Source organism: Eurytemora carolleeae, unplaced genomic scaffold (assembly GCF_000591075.1).
Source record: "Eurytemora carolleeae unplaced genomic scaffold, Eaff_2.0 scaffold440, whole genome shotgun sequence".
Taxonomy (NCBI): Eukaryota; Metazoa; Arthropoda; class Copepoda; order Calanoida; family Temoridae; genus Eurytemora; species Eurytemora carolleeae.
In genome coordinates this window covers 1,021-17,481 of record NW_019396690.1, presented here as the reverse complement: position 1 = coordinate 17,481, position 16,461 = coordinate 1,021, and the positions used below count along the sequence as shown (strand labels likewise).

The window sequence follows — 16,461 nt, the reverse complement described above, 5'->3', positions numbered from 1 at the left end:
CCCCCCCCATCCCAACCCCAAAGAATGCATGATTATCTCTGAATCAGCTGATTTCCCCGGAGTCAACACCCCTCCCTAGTTGTGTCTGTGTGAAGCCATTAAGTGCTACTTTACCGAATGAAAAAATGAAAGGAAAAAAAATATGGACAAAAACGACCCAAAAATGAACCAATGGAATGCACATCACTACCTGTAACGGGTTGAACTCAATCAGCTTGGCTTGACCGGCCTTTGCAAGTATTTCAATAGCTTGATCCATTCCTCCGCCCTAAAAACATTAATATGATTATAAAAATAAAAAGCTCACTACAGATTTGTTTGGTATGATAAGTCCCCCCTATTCAACTAGTATTGTCCAGATTAATAAGACTGAGGCTGAACCTTTTGGTTAAAATTGCGCTTATCTGTATGGAATGAAGTTTGAACTCAATATATTACCGTGAAGTTATAAAGTATATACGTTTTACGTATTATACGTATTTTTAGGTTTGCATCAAACTTTTAAACTCGAAAAAAATTACAATTTTTTAAGTAAAGAAAAAACCTATAAAATATGTAAAAATACGTAAAATAAAAACCTAAAAATTAAGAAAAATTACTTGGTAAAAAGTTTACGTAATTTTTCGTATAAATACGTTTCTGGAAAACCAAAGCATTTAAAAAAATTGCTTTGTATGATAAATACGTAAAAATACGTAAATATACGTAAGTTCTTTACCCAAAAGTTCAGCATACGAATTTATACGTAAAAATACCTATTAATACGTATACCTATATAGAGACTTTGGTATTTTTAGGTTTTCGGGTTAGTAGGGTAAAGGTTAAGTTTCATTCCGAAAATATGCAAAATAATCACCAGCAGTTAGTTGAGGAATATAAAGGGGTGTGATGACTTAAATCAAACCTCATGAAGCTGAGTATAGGAGTGAAGGATTTATATTTTCTCGAAAAATCATTTCCTCCCTTTTTAAAAAATATTTATTTTCCCCAAAAGTTCTGTTTGTTGTTTTCGTGCACTGAATTTGGAAAAATTAATGCTTTAAAGTAAAAATTAATGAATTTTTGGGGTAAAAGTATTTAAAAGAATTAAAAATTTACCATTTATGTCCGTTTTTACCCCAGATCAAAAGTCATTTAATTCTTGAAAATATACTAACCATGTAGGGAATCAAAATTATTTTGACCTCCGAGTCCACAACATTTTTAAAGTAAACCCTTCGAGTTTAATATAACTTTTATACCACTACAGCTCGTAAAAAAATGTAAAAAATATGTTCCTTTATTTTTCTACATTTTTGCTAAATTTAAGTTACATTTATCAAAACCGCTTGAAATTTTGTACATTGTACAGGGTTACCCACAAAGGATGAGACTTCAGAAACAACTGTTCGGAGTTTTTTATGTCCGTTTCTTTACATCCATAATTCCTTGCAGCAGTGAGTTTGTTCTTTCTTTGTAAAATCAATAAAAAAGCCATTAAAAGGGTTTTTACGAGGCATTTAACTTGATTTAATTTTTGTGGGTAACCCTGTACAATTTACATGAATAAAGAATTGTCATGCATATTGCATATTGTTCACTGGGGCTGGGCAAAATTCCGTTAAAGAAATGGAGGTTTTCGAAAATTGACGGAAGAGTCCGAATTAACGAACGGCAAAAACCGTTAATTCTTAAATCATTAATCAAACGATTAACCGTTTTTGATGTTTATGAACCGTTAACAAAATTCTTTTTGCCATTAACGCCGTTAATACTGTGATATAGTTAATATTGTAATATATCCTAAACGGCTGTGCCTTTAATGATTTTTTAACCGTTAACAATTTTTTTCACATTGCACAGTTAACGCCGTTAATTTTTTAATAACAGTACCATTAATGGCTCGAGTCGTTACCGATTTTTGAAAATTGTCCGTTAATGCCATTAATAAAATTGAGATTGTTCACTAACGATAATTTAAAAAACGGAAAATGCCGTTAACGGAACGAACATTTCATTGTTACCTTTAAAATTAACGGTTAACTGAAATTTTCATTTTTTAACGGATGGAGCTAACCCTTAACGAAACGGCTAGAAAAAGTTGGAACGTGCCCAGATAGATTCAGACCAATATGAAAAGTTGCATAAATTTTTTAAGCTGTGGCAACGCCTTTGATTTTAACTCACTTTCTAACTTATTTTTTAGAACTAAAAAGAAGTTTCTAGCTTTATTTTTTTTAATTAATAGGCAAAATTCTTATCAGTTTTGCGTGTGCGTTTGCAACCTTTGGATCACTGTGTGTTTGTTCTCAACTTGACATGTAGACTAAAAAATTGAGAAAGGGGATAAACAATAATTGTATTAACCTGGGTTCCAATAAACCGCTCAGCCCGTGCACAGAGGGAAGCCAGCTCAGTTTTATTCATTGTTATTCCATTACCACTGAATAAAATCAATCAATCAAAAAAAAAAAGGGACTGTAGCTGTAATTTTACGTGATCCTCCATTAATCAGTTGGCATATCGTATTCTCTTAGAACATTGTGGGTTATCTATAACAGGAACTTAAAACGGATTTCTGCTTGAAGAAATAAGGGGGGAAATTGTGAAGATTTTACACTTTTTACGTCAGAAAAAAAACTTCTTCCACATTGATCAGAGAAATGGTTTGTATCGTTGTGAATCAAACACGCTATTCTTTATATAAACGGTCAATTGAAATTACAATGACCGTTCCTTTAATTAATCGAAAGAAGTTTTTAAGGAAAATAGGGAAACGAAAACAATATAATTGAATTTATGAAACTATCAAACCTGAGCGCAGTTATAGCCGCGCTAACCACGAGCGCGCTGGAGCTAGAGAGACCAGCTGATGGCGGTATACGCCCAGATATATAAACCTGTAACAGTTTACATATAGTGTACAGTCACTGTGCTATTAGTGTACAATAAATGTACAATTATTGTATAGTCAGTGTACGTGTACAGTCAGTGCACAATTAGTGTACATTGTACAATAATCAGTGTACAATTAGTATACGGTCAATTTAATTACAGTCAGTGTGCAATTATCGTACAGCCAATGTACAATTAGTGTACAATTTGTTGTCAGTGACTTTACAATCAGTGTACAATTAACGTACAGCCAGAGTACAATTAATGTACGGTCAGTGTACAATTTGTGCAATTTCATGTTCAACAATTTTAATGTACAAATTGCAGTTTATAAATTTGACATAATGTTCCTAAAGTCGATAATTAGGATTTTTGAAAATCCACCAATTTGAACAGAAAAAACTGAGGATATCTATGTTTATTGAAATACGAGAAAAAAATGTTGGCTTGAAACACACAGTTAAAAGATATTATTTCTACTAGAGAAAGGTCGCAGAGCGCCTTAAAAGCCTAGTATTTAAAAGAATAAAATTTCCAGATTTAGTTTTCTTTTGTTTCAAAGAATGTATACTAATGAAAACTGTATCCTACCTTTAAACCAGCAGGCTTTGATATTTTTTTCTCCTCCAGAACGCCCTAGATTAATAAAAAAATCCCATGATGGTATACAGTAATAACCAGAATAGGAAGACGACATAAAAACAATACTAAAGTGCATTTGATGTTGCTACGAAGCAAAAAGCTTTACCAGTCAATTATTAAATTACTTATTAAGTGAAATGGGTCTGTTTTCACTGGAAAATTGCTGTGACTCACATTAATTGGACTATTTAAAGTCGTAACTTCAGTCTAAAAGTCGACATTCCAGAGTTTTCTGGTTATCACTTTAGACAGAAAAAAAATATAAATATTAAAATAAGGTATCAAAAATCAAAATATATGCTTTAAACACTAAAATAAAGAACTTTATAACCGTAAATACTAAATATCAACAAATGGGCAAAAATCTACCTTTTTTGGCTACTTTTTATAGGACGGGTCTGTTACAAGTCCCATTCTTTGAAAATTTGATGAAAAGGAAACAAGTTATTGCCCAGAACTATGTGTGGATAACAGAGACGTATTCATGGGGGTGGGGCTATTGTGGCTAAGCCCCCCCCCTTGGACCAGTGAAATCTATTGATTTCAGGGTTTTTTATGCCCCAACGGGTGCTGAGCCCCCCCCCGGAAAAAAAAAATTTAAGCCCCCCCCCCTGGACAGATTCCTGAATAGGCCCCTGGTGGGTAACCCTGTACCTTGAGTCCACAGAGAAAATAAGACCACCACTGGATTTTATCCGTACTTATCTCAAGATTCTCAAAAATGTCCAACCTAGAAATAGTTCATTCATTTTATTCATAAATCTATCAAATAATCAATCAATCAATGAGCAATTTTCTGTACTCGTTTAAAAATAGTTTTTACAAAAAAAGACATTAAGTTTAGGCCAACTGTTTCAAAATATTAGAAAGATCGCATGATTAGGAATGCTATCCTTCCGGCTTTTAAATAAAAAAAAATTAGATTTCTTAAAGTGACCGTTCACTTATTTGAGCAATTATAGGGTAAACTAAATATAGTCTATTTCATAAAAAAACCGGCTTTTTCTCCGGCAACAGTAAGACTAATTCCAATGAATAGCTAATAGGAAATTTATTTTATCCTGAAATTACCCAAATAAGTAAACAGTCCCTTTAAAATGACAAACTTGAAGCTAGGATATAGAGAATCATTCTTGTTGAATAGTTCTAGACCACTCTCGGTTCTCTTCAAGCAAACCAGTACATCCTAGATCAGTTAATCAATCATAAACCAGAGCTGGGAAGTTTTGAATTAACAACATTAGTTGAACTTCTTCTCAATCTCACGGGATTGATCCCAGATAATCTAAAACTTGGGAGATTTGACCGCTCTCTCTGTCCGCGTTTAAAAGTTTTAAATTCAGAATTTGTTCAAGTTACCCTAAACATGTAACCCTAATGCGGCCCACTAATCTTAAATACTTTATCTTTTAAAGGATAATATCTAGTGAATAGAAACTCATAAGTTAATATTAAATTGATAGAAAAGTCAGAGGCGGCTTCAGGAGGGAGGGGAAGGGAAGGAGGCCCCCCCCCCCGGAAAAACTAGGAGTGCAAGAAGAGAGAGCACAAGAAGGCACCTTTAAGAAATTTAATTTTGATTTTTTAAAATAGATTCACTAAATTTCTCAAAAAGAAGATTTTTTATAAAAATCTAAATCTTGGTAACAAATATTTACCCTTCATGTCATGGTTTTGACATAAAAATGACAAAATTCCCTGTAAAAATGTCCAGGGGGTGGATTTTTTTTTGGCAGGTGGGGGATAATGAATTATTCAATTGTTCTCCCCCCTATGAAAATATTGTAAGGCGCCCCTGAGTCCAGGTTTAAGAGTATTGGTCAACTTGATGTTAACCCATCAAAGAAATTAAGTATTTTCTTGTGAAATGATTTAATAAGGTTTTCAATAACCAAACGAATTATTAAAGAACTGGTTTAAAATTGCAAGATGAGAGGGGGGGGGGGAGGAGAGCAAGGATGTTTACAGAATTTAGTATCGTGAACTTGTTAAATTCATGATAAGTAGGATAGGGGCTGCTCCCCACCCAACGGGTATAAGATCTATGTAGTAATGTTTACCTGTTCAATTGCCATAGGGTGTACAGCGTATCCACAGTAGTCAATATGCTCACCTATATAAACCAAATTGATACAACCCTTATTCTAAACAGTAGTCAATATGCTCACCTATATAATCAAAATGGACACAACCCTTATTCTAAACAGTAGTCAATATGATCACCTATATAAACAAAATGGATACAACCCTTATTCTAAACAGTAGTCAATATGCTCACCTATATAAACAAAATGGATACAACCCTTATTCTAAACAGTAGTCAATATGCTCACCTATATAAACAAAATAAATACAACACTATATTCTAGATTCTATATTTTTGTCTCATGAAGAGCTATAAATTTGATCACCTATTAGATTGACTCTGCCAGGAACTCTTATTAAAAACTCTGGCGCTCCATGGACCTCTCTAAACTCAGTCAAGAACTCTTCCAATCTCTCATCTTTGCCGTCGTAACTCTCTGCTGCTAACATCATAAATCTGAAAGTTAATTTATAGTCTTTCGACGCTTCGCCCCCTTCTCTCTTTTATAATATTAGTTTGTAAAGGTTGCTTTCTTGACTCCATTTTTTTTCTTTTTTAAATCGTCTACTAAAATTATTTGCTCTTTGTTGTTGTTTTTAATCAGTAGAATTAATTTCAACATAAAAAATGCCAGCCTGTGGCTATTTATATGGGTTAAACCTATTTAACAAGAAGTTTATAAATATTACTTTAAGGATAAATGATTTAAATAAAAACACTAAAAATGATCCTGTGGCTATCTTTCCTATTCTTATAGATTATAAGAACAGGATCTTGCGCAAAATAATATTTTTTATATTTGCAAAAACAATAATCCAACAATAGTCCGTAAATCTGTTATAACACACTAAATCAACACATTTTATAATTAATAAAATATTACAGTAAACTATAGTATAGAGTCCGTAAAACCGCCCAATTGAAAAGAAAGATAAAAAACAGAATTTATGAACTTTAAAGTTTAAAAACGCCTCCACTTGTTTCCTAAACAGCTGATTGATATAAACAAGTGGTCTGCTAGCAGACACGTCTGCAACAAGACAGTTCAAAATGTCGTCTTGAAATATATTTCTTTTTTTACTTCTTGACTTTTATAATATCAATGTCGTCTTTGAAGTCATCCATATTTACGTAAGGGTTTCTTTTACGCAATTTATCCTCCATGGCGGGTCGGTATTAGACGGAGACAAGTGTAGTGTTAGTATCATATAGCCTGACCTGCGACACTGACAGAGACATCTAGAATCTAGCTAGTAACAGCAGTTGTTAAAAGTTTTAGAAAGGGATCTATAAATCTTTAAAGGTAAATTGATCAGTCGTGAACTCGTGACAACTATTCAGACGTTTTCGAATCACAATTTACAATCTTAAGATTTATTCAGTGGCGTAAATAAGGGGGGCCATTGGGGTTATTCCCCCCCCCCCTAGAATCCAAGGGGTAATTACCCCAACCCCCTTGAATCCTGGGGGTAATTACCGGCCCCCAGAATCTTGGAGGTAATTTACCCCTGAACTATTCACTCCCTAAATAATGAGTTGCTACTTTAGTTTTTTTTTGTTTTAAAGTATGATTTTTAGATGGAATATCTTTTAAATTTGTGAGAAAATAATTTAAATGTGCAGATCCTTCAGATGTTTCAGATTTAAAGTCAAATATTCTAAATGATTCTAAATTCTAAAGTATAGTCAATGTCAAAACAATTAGATGCCTTTTTAATGGAAAAAAGGGTATGGGCAATGAAAAATACAGTTGTACTTCTAAATTATGTCATTTCCATATTAGATTTATTTAAGATCTGAACATACTACATATCCTGTATGGACGGTATGGATAAGATGAGCTGGACTGATCCGAGGATGAGTATTGAGTATATATATATATTGTATCTTGCTCACCTATATAAACCAAATTGANGGATGGGATGAGCTGGACTGGTCCAAGGATGAGTATTGAGTATATATATTCTGTATCTAGGTATGGATGGGATGAGCTGGACTGGTCCAAGGATGAGTATAGTATATATATTCTGTATCTAGGGATGGGATGAGCTGGACTGGTCCAAGGATGAGTATTGAGTATATATATTCTGTATCTAGGTATGGATGGGATGAGCTGGATTGGTCCAAGGATGAGTATAGTATATATATTCTGTATCTAGGGATGGGATGAGGTGGACTGGTCCAAGGATGAGTATTGAGTATATATATTCTGTATCTAGGTATGGATAGGATGAGCTGGACTGGGCCAAGGATGAGTATTGAGTATATATATTCTGTATCTAGGCATGGATGGGATGAGCTGGACTGGGCCAAGGATGAGTATAGTATATGCATTCTGTATCTAGGTATGGATAGGATGAGCTGGACTGGTCCAAGGATGAGTATTGAGTATATATATATTCTGTATCTAGGTATGGATGGGATGAGCTGGACTGGTCCAAGGATGAGTATCAGGGATCTCCTGGAGAAGGTCGACCTATTCAATGTAGCGGTGGAGGACAGCACTAAGGAGCAGAATACTGGAGAGGTNGGGGGGGATAGACAGCGATGAAAAACGCTCGGCAGGGGAAAATGGGAGGAAGTACTAATGTGGATCGGCATACCCCCTTAATAAATAGAGGGCCACTGTTAAGTCTACTCTACATAATTTGATCAATAGTTAACAAATTATTCAACTTTGAAAATATTTAAATTTTACATTTTAAGGCGCTGAACAAAAATATGGAGAAGAATAGGGAGGGAAAAACTGTCATCAAGGTAAATTTTATGCATCCTTGAATTTTTTAATCTTTATCCAAGAAAAGCTTATTTATTATCATCTATTCGTTAAAAGATATTCACAATTGACGAAAGCTTAATCCTTTATTTAACAAAATAAATCATTTACCAATAATACTATTGTCATTTATTCAAATTCCGAGTTTTATATATAAAAAATGTTTCTCCAGGTTTCTGATCCAACCTCTGCCTACCTGGGTCCTAAACTCTGGGATAAACAGATAACTCTCGACCTTGACTTCGAGGATATCAAGGAAAACGAGGTCATGAACATGGAGGTCAGTTAACTTACTTCAGATATTCAGCAATTCTTGATTAAAATAGTAATTTTTACCTTTTTCATAGTTTTTTGTTGTTTTTTTTAATTAGTTTTAATAAATTCATTGATTCCTTAATTCTTGAGATTGATTGATTGATTTATTTATATATATATCCATCAGTGCCTTTACGTATTTTCTCATCATTGTTTGGATTTTGGATTGATTCATAGATTCATTTTTTAATTGATTCATTGGTTCATTGATTTAATGGCTTATTGATTGATTGATTGATTGATTCATTCATTGATTCTTTGATTCGTTGATTCGTTGATTCATTGATTCATTGATTCATAGGTTCATAGGTTCATAGGTTCATAGGTTCATTGGTTCTTTGGTAATTGATGCATTGATTCATAAATTGATTTATTGGTCAACTGATTCATAACATTAATTCTTGAGATTGGTTCATTTATTCATTCAGTGATTCATAATTTCTTGATTTATTATTCATTGTTTAATTAATTTATTAATTTTTCGATCCTTTTATTCGCCTATTTATTCATCATTGATTCATTTATTCATTGTTTCATTGATGCATTGAATTAATTGATTGGATCATTGATTCACTGATTTTCAGATTCATTGATTCTTTGGTTTATTGATTTATTGATTCTTTTTTTAAATTGTTTCATTATTTCATTGATTTAATGTTTCACTGATTTAGTGATAAATTGATGTATTTTTGTCTTGATTCATTGATTTCTAAATCCATTGGTCTTCCCTTGATACATTATTCATTCCTAGATTCACAGATTCAAACTTATTTTAGGATTTCCTTGCTGAAAATAACATAACCCTTGATCAGGAGAGAAGCAATAGCGACACTGATGAGCCATTAGAGGTACAATTTAAATGAATATTACTAAAATGGCGACGAATTATCACGAAATGGGTTTAGACGGATTTGTGAAAACCATATTGTCGTTGTCTCTCGTTCAACATTTATTCTCTTGTAAATTACATTTTCAAGCTATAAAGATCTTTTAACTAGGAATATTTATCTATTGAAAAAATATACCCCTGTTTCCTAGAACACCTCCTGTATATGTAGTCACCTCATTTATATGTAATCACCTCATGTATATGTAGTCACCTCATGTATATGTAGTCACCTCATATATATGTTGTCACCTCATGGATATGTAGTCACCTCATGGATATGTTCTCACCTCATGGATATGTTGTCACCTCATGTATATGTTGTCACTTCATGCATATGTTGTCACCTCATGTATATGTTGTCACCTCAAGTATATGTTGTCACCTCATGCATATGTTGTCACCTCATGTATATGTTGTCACCTCATGTATATGTTGTCACCTCATGTATATGTTGTCACCTCATGTAAATGTTGTCACCTCATGTATATGTTGTCAACTTAGATATATGTTGTCACCTCATGTATATGTTGTCAACTTAGATATATGTTGTAAACTCATGTATATGTTGTCAACTCATGTATATGTTGTCAACTCATGTATATGTTGTCAACTCATGTATATGTTGTCAACTCATGTATATGTTGTCAACTCATATATATGTTGTCAACTCATGTATATGTTGTCAACTCATATATATGTTGTCAACTCATGTATATGTTGTCAACTCATGTATATGTTGTCAACTCATGTATATGTTGTCAACTCATGTATATGTTGTTAACCCATGTACATGTTGTCAGCTCATGTATATGTTGTCAACTCATGTATATGTTCTCAACTCATGCATATGTTGTCACCTCATGTATATGTTGTCACCTCATGATCAAGGTTGCCTTGGCGTCTGACTCTCTGTGGCGGACCCTGGAGGATATGGAAACAGAATCCAAGATGCTGGATGACACGGAGGCCATCGATATGAAACCAGTTCTCAAATCATGTGGGGTTATTGTGAAAAAACAAGGTCAGTGTAATTTACGAGGTTTTTTTTTCTCTCTAGGTTATCCTTTGATGTTAATTCAAAAAGTTTATTTACAATTGGCTATTATTCACTATATTAATAAATGTAAAAAATAAATAGTTAAATCTTCCAAAAATTGATTCTTTATCAAAGATAATGCAAAATATTTTTCTATCACATTAGTTGTAGATTTAGTGTCAAAAAGGCATTGGTTTGTTAAATTTTTTTTCTGATCTTTCGCAAAACAGTACTTTTATTTTTCTTTAACGACAATTTTTCGACGAGTTTCAAATCTGTTGTTATATTTTTATTTTACCGTTACAAGGTTACAAATTCGGTTTTAAAAACTCCCACTTTCCACATCTTCAGGTTTATTTGCTTAGAATGATTTTAGGAGAACGTTGTGTATTTTTGGTTTAAACAAATAAAATTTTGCCATTTATTTTTAAACTCTCAAAATAATTAATTCTGCCCTCCCTGAGAAGGGGGGGAGGGGGGAATAAAACTATAAATTTTAAATACCCCTAAACTTGGGACAAAAATATTTTTTATAATTTTCAGTTTCCAAAGAGGATAAAAAACCTGCTCTGCCCAAGGGGGACAACGGTTTCCTGTATGCAGAATCCAAAAGAGCAAAGATGGAGAGGGAGAAGGTAAAAATATCCATAAACATGTCAATTAATCTTTAACAGAATTTAAACGGGAAAGTTGAGTGGAATCAGATTTGTAAAAAATCCACGAATGTTACGTTCTAAATCAGTTCATAGGCTGCAAAGTGCAATAAAAATATATTGTAATTGAATATATGTTTTATGCTCAGGAGGAGAGGAAAAGAAAGCTAGAGGTGGAAATGGATTTTCCCGCCGAGGATTTAGCGCTGGCTACCATTCCAGGAGTCAACTTTAATCCTAGGGTTGGTTTTTATATTAAATGTTTCTTTAGTTATTCATTGATATATTAATCTATTTGTATAGTTTACTTTTCCATACTCTCATTTTTTCATTAATTTACTTATTCATCCTCTCATTTTTCATACTTATAATCATTCATCTTTTCGTTTCTTTATTAATTTTTTTATTTACTCTTTTATCCTTTTATTTTTTCATTGATTTCTTATTCATTTATTCATTTATTCATTTATTCATTTATTCATTTATTCATTTATTCATTTATTCATTTATTCATTTATTCATTTATTCATTTATTCATTTATTCATTTATTCATTTATTCATTTATTCATTTATTCATTTATTCATTTATTCATTTATTCTTTTATTCTTTTATTCATTTATTCATTTATTCATTTATTCATTTATTCATTTATTCTTTATTCATTTATTCATTTATTCAATTATCCTTTCATTCATTTATTATCGTTACTAAACCATCGGAACTATGGTAGGTTTAATTGGTTATTCATATTTTGTTCAACAGGCCTTGTACATTTAAATGTACACTGTTTAGTACTAGTAAATGAAGAGCATTTTAAAATGGTGGCATGGCTCAAATTTGGTTAAGCAGCTGAGATCTTTTAAAAGAAACTTCACTCCGTACAGCAAATATACAGAAAAGACGCGTAAATTCGACTCAAACTTCAAATGGAAATATAGATTGTACCGAAAATTCAGGAATTGGGAAAGAATTGAAACTCAGGCCTAAAAGAAGAATACCGCAAGCAATCCCTGTAATTTGATTTCAATTAAGTTGATGAGTTAATTTGATTTGATTCGATTCGATTCGATTCGATTTGATTTGACGATCTAGTGCTAAGGAACAAATAATAATTTCCTTAATGATTCCATTAAAAATAACTCTTCATAATTTCAGGAGCGTGCATTTGATATGGAGGAGTTGAGGCCCCAACCTATTATTAGGAAACGTCAGAAATCATTTGTACCCGACGAAGCGAAGGTTAGATTGATAAAATCGCATTTAAACATTTTCAGCCGAGAATATTTATCCAGGCGGATAATATTTTTCTTAAAAGCAGTGCTTAGGATCCATTTAATTTTGATGCGGATCCGGATCCGGAGCCTGGATCCGCGCTGGGAAAAAATGGATCCGGATCCAGGTCATTTCTTTAGGATTAACTGAATCTTGTTTAACAAAAAATAATTTTCAAATTTTTTATTTTATTTTTTTCGCATATTTTTATCCTAAAACTTGATGAACCAATTTAGAAATGAGGAAATTTTTTTAATCTCTCTTTTTTCAAAAGTTCAGATTTGGGTTTTAGGAGTAAAAAAGTTTTTTTGCAGTTTTTGGTTGATAATTTACCCCTTGGATCCGGATCCGTGGATCCGCATATTTTTGCGGATCCGGATCCAGAAAGCCAAAATTTTGCGGATCCAACGGATCCGGATCCTAAGCACTGCTTAAAAGCGCTGCTGAAGTCAGCATATTTTGCTATATTTTCAATCTTTTATATCTCAATATACTATATGGATTAAGTTTAACTATTTCTCTTGTGTGCTGGTTTAAGTTCAAATAAAATGGGTGATCTAGTCTATGTAGTTCAACTACTTTTACCTTTTTATAACTCTTTTTCTAATTAAAGTAAATAATGATATTTTGTTTGATTTACAGGATGATAAATATTGGGAAAACAGAATCAAGAATAATATTGCTGCTCGTAGGTAAGATAAAGTAATGTGTAGGTCGATTTTTTTTATTTTAAGGTTACGAAGATATTAAAAAACACAATAATGTATAAAATTTGGAGGAATCATCAGCTTTTTTTAAAAGTCAATAATTACTTTCAAGTTTACTTATTATTCAATTGAATTAAATTTGTTTGATTTAATACTAATAAGTTACGTACTTGGAAAATCCACGGGATTTACAAGAAAACCGGGTTGGGACTTTACTTTTTTTCTTGGATTTTCTGCCGTTTTTTAAAGTGAATTGTTATTCTAGATTTATCCACATCTGTCTCCTAAGATTTAAAACTTTAATTATATTATATATTCTGTAACAAACAAAATGTTGTGATTTGATATTTTTAAAAGAAATTATTTCCCCCGAAACATCAAGTATTTTCCTTCATTTTGCCATAAAAACTTTCATCTGAGTAATAAAAAGGAAGATATCGTCATTTTTCTTACTAATTGAAATTATTGTCTCTTCAACTGTTTTAAAAAAAGATTAATCATGATTTTGTCCAGATCTCGTGAGGCTCGAAGACTGAAAGAAAATCAAATTGCTCTGAGAGCAGCTTACCTGGAGAAGGAGAATAAGCTTCTCAAGAAGGTACCAACTAATCAGACTTTTCAATATTTATACATTTGAACCCAGAGCTTCGGAGCCATTGAAAGAATTTATAAAATGTCGTCTTCTAAACATACTGTTAATAGAATTAGGTTTTTAACTGAATAATTTTATGGTGCTCTTTAACTGTTCCTGCATATGCCATGGCAATTTTTTATTTTGATAATTTCTGAACCATTAGAAAAATTGCCAAGACGACATTCTATGACTACTTTATATTTCTCCGAAGTTATGCGTTAAACTTTCTCATCTCCATATAAGGGAAATTCTATTATTTCATTTTTTGGTCCAATCAATATCCATCTTTTTTCTGTACAGCATTTTTTTTAACTTGTTAAATGTTATAATTACAAACTACTTTGACGTATAACAATTATTAAATTGTTAAAAGTAATGTTAAACATTTTTTTCTTTCTGGGACACCTTTTTTAGTCTGTTGGGGACAAAACTGCGTATGTGTTTTGGACACCATTTTAGTTAGTCCGGGACACCATTTTAGTTAGTCCGGGACACCATTTTAGTTAGTCCGGGACACAATTTCAGTTAGTCCGGGACACCATTTTAGTTAGTCCGGGACACCATTTTTAGGTTGTTAAGGACTCAATTTTTAAGTTGTTTAGGATACCATTTTTAGTTTGTGGGGACACCATTTCTAGTGTGTTAGAGATACCATTTTGAGTATTTTTTTAGGATGCTAATTTTAGTTTGTTTGGAACACCATTATTAGGGTGTTAGGGACACCAATTATAATGTGTTTGGACTTTGGAACATCATTTTTAGTATAGTTGAGGACCCATTTTTAGTTTGTTAGGGACACCATTTCTTATGTCTTTGGGACACCATTTTTAGTTTGTTTGGAACTTCTTGTAACTTAATATTTTCTATGGGACTCTTATATTTATTCTTGCATTAATTTATCTGAATTCTAAGTATTTTGGGACTCCTTAGATTTCAATTGTCAATTGCACAACAATGCTTAAATTATTTGTACTCTAGGAGTTGGATGACGTGTACTTCTTGAACTCAAGGGTTGCTGCAGAGAAGAAGATTCTGCTCTTGAAGCTGGCTAAATACGAGAAATAAATATTCTGCTCTTGAAGCTGGCTAAATACGAGAAATAAATATTCTGCTCTTGAAGCTGGCTAAATACGAGAAATAAATACCTGGAACATTTGACCGGAAGTAAATTTTGTTCTTCACACTGTGGAATAAGTAGTTCAGTAATCCAACCTTGAAAGGGAGTGAACTGTTAACAAATTTGGACAGGGGAAATAGAATATGGTTTCTTACATCCAAATTTTCTTGACTAACGCAATCGAACCTATAGTTTATGCATGAGCTTCCGACATGAGAGTTATCTTTCTTTGTTCTTAATAAAATGCATTTCCGGATCGAATTACATAAATTACAATAAATTACGTTTCTAAAAAAATTAATATCCTTTAAAAATCGATTTAATTTTCTAAATCTAAATCTAAACCAAGGAAATTTAAAATTTGTATTTTGTCAATCATTTCCACTCCGCACACTCATCCAAAAGAAGTGTTTTAAAATCTTAAATCTTGAGAAAATTGGGATATTTAAATAAATATCCTATTTTATATTTTTACTTAAATTCTAATATATCCATAAAAACATATTCCCCAGTCAGTAGTAAAATCAAAAAAGAATGTTTCACAATTATTTTTCCTCTTTTTCAAGCGCATCACCACTCACCAGTCCAAGTTAAATTTACCGGTGTGAAGTATTTGAAACCAATGATGGAATCATTTTTCGTAGATATTTAACGTAGAATCATATATTCCATAATCTGAAAATATTACTTGTAAATATATATATATATATATATATTATATTTAAAGCTTACCTCTCCTGAGGTTTGATATTTTAACAAATGCCGAGGAAACAGTTTTTCAAACATTTTAAGAAATTATTTATTTTTTTTTCTTAAATTATTTTTGTATAATGTGCGTAATACATTGTCAAATTGCAGATTTTTTTCTGGAATATAATAAAACAAAGCCATGGTACAAAATTGAACCAGGAAGAAAGTGTTTGTGCATTTTTCGGGGAAAAAGTTTTTTTTCCCTTGATAATTTGTCAAAGTTATAAATTTCCACAGCAAGATTTTATTAAAAATACCTTTATCTCAAACTAAAATCTTATTCATCAAACTCTGAAAGAAATATATTGAAGCTTTAACCTTGTTTAATGTATATAATGTATATATTGGAATATTAAATTATATATAGATATCTATTTAAATAGAAAATGAGATCATTTCGCAACTCTATAGTTCACTCAACTCTATAGTTAACTCAACTCGAGAGTCTACTTATATTGCTGGGTTACCCACATAAAATGAAACTTTTATGAAGCAACAAATCTAAATGTTAACTGTTCAAAAAAGGTCTTTTACGGAGTCCTAGAAGATTTGGCAAGGAAGAAAACAGACTGAATTAGTTATGTTCAGTCGGCTTTGAAGTCTCATCTTTTGTGGATAATCCTGTAAACCCGACTGAAAACGGTTTTCTGACCTGATACAATGGTTAGATGATGTCTCCGACGGCGTGCGTTCCAATTATCTACAGGG

General features: G+C 32.1%; 2 protein-coding genes across 5 annotated transcripts in view; one reads left to right on the top strand and one right to left on the bottom strand.

Annotated features, from left to right (window-relative positions):
- The window catches only part of LOC111707425 (N-acetylgalactosamine kinase), a 15,764-nt gene extending 9,678 nt beyond the window's left edge, over window positions 1–6,086 (bottom strand). For 2 of the 3 annotated variants that reach the window (XM_023480530.1, XM_023480528.1), the window contains exons 1-8: window positions 5,928–6,086; window positions 5,577–5,629; window positions 4,623–4,702; window positions 4,171–4,246; window positions 3,466–3,510; window positions 2,794–2,879; window positions 2,347–2,422; window positions 191–268 (exon numbers count right to left, since the gene is read on the bottom strand). In XM_023480530.1, the coding sequence (XP_023336298.1) occupies window positions 191–268; window positions 2,347–2,422; window positions 2,794–2,879; window positions 3,466–3,510; window positions 4,171–4,246; window positions 4,623–4,702; window positions 5,577–5,629; window positions 5,928–6,054 (621 nt within the window). In that variant the 5' untranslated portion in view covers window positions 6,055–6,086. The remainder of the gene's footprint in view (window positions 1–190; window positions 269–2,346; window positions 2,423–2,793; window positions 2,880–3,465; window positions 3,511–4,170; window positions 4,247–4,622; window positions 4,703–5,576; window positions 5,630–5,927) is intronic. The other variant, XM_023480527.1, reaches the window with a different exon arrangement.
- A 655-nt stretch (window positions 6,087–6,741) lies between these two features.
- On the top strand, window positions 6,742–16,075 carry LOC111707426 (thyrotroph embryonic factor). 2 transcript variants are annotated; one of them, XM_023480532.1, is made up of 13 exons: window positions 6,742–6,905; window positions 8,014–8,129; window positions 8,309–8,359; window positions 8,551–8,658; window positions 9,470–9,541; window positions 10,471–10,603; window positions 11,162–11,253; window positions 11,421–11,513; window positions 12,429–12,512; window positions 13,188–13,237; window positions 13,766–13,850; window positions 14,865–14,938; window positions 15,015–16,075. In XM_023480532.1, exons 2-13 carry the CDS (start codon window positions 8,016–8,018, stop codon window positions 15,025–15,027), a joined length of 969 nt encoding a protein of 322 aa, XP_023336300.1. In that variant the 5' UTR covers window positions 6,742–6,905; window positions 8,014–8,015; the 3' UTR covers window positions 15,028–16,075. The 2 variants fall into 2 exon arrangements, with proteins under 2 accessions (XP_023336300.1, XP_023336299.1); XM_023480531.1 differs by having other exon boundaries at window positions 14,977–16,075.
- The last annotated feature ends 386 nt before the right edge of the window (window positions 16,076–16,461 follow it).

What these genes read in the sequence shown, in the direction of transcription:
- LOC111707426 (XM_023480532.1), top strand. Translation starts at nt 8,016, where the DNA reads ATGGATGGGATGAGCTGGACTGGTCCAAGGATGAGTATCAGGGATCTC. An exon ending in GAGTCAACTTTAATCCTAGG is followed by an intron (nt 11,514 to 12,428) that starts GTTGGTTTTTAT and finishes TCATAATTTCAG; the next exon opens with GAGCGTGCATTTGATATGGA. An exon ending in AATAATATTGCTGCTCGTAG is followed by an intron (nt 13,238 to 13,765) that starts GTAAGATAAAGT and finishes GATTTTGTCCAG; the next exon opens with ATCTCGTGAGGCTCGAAGAC.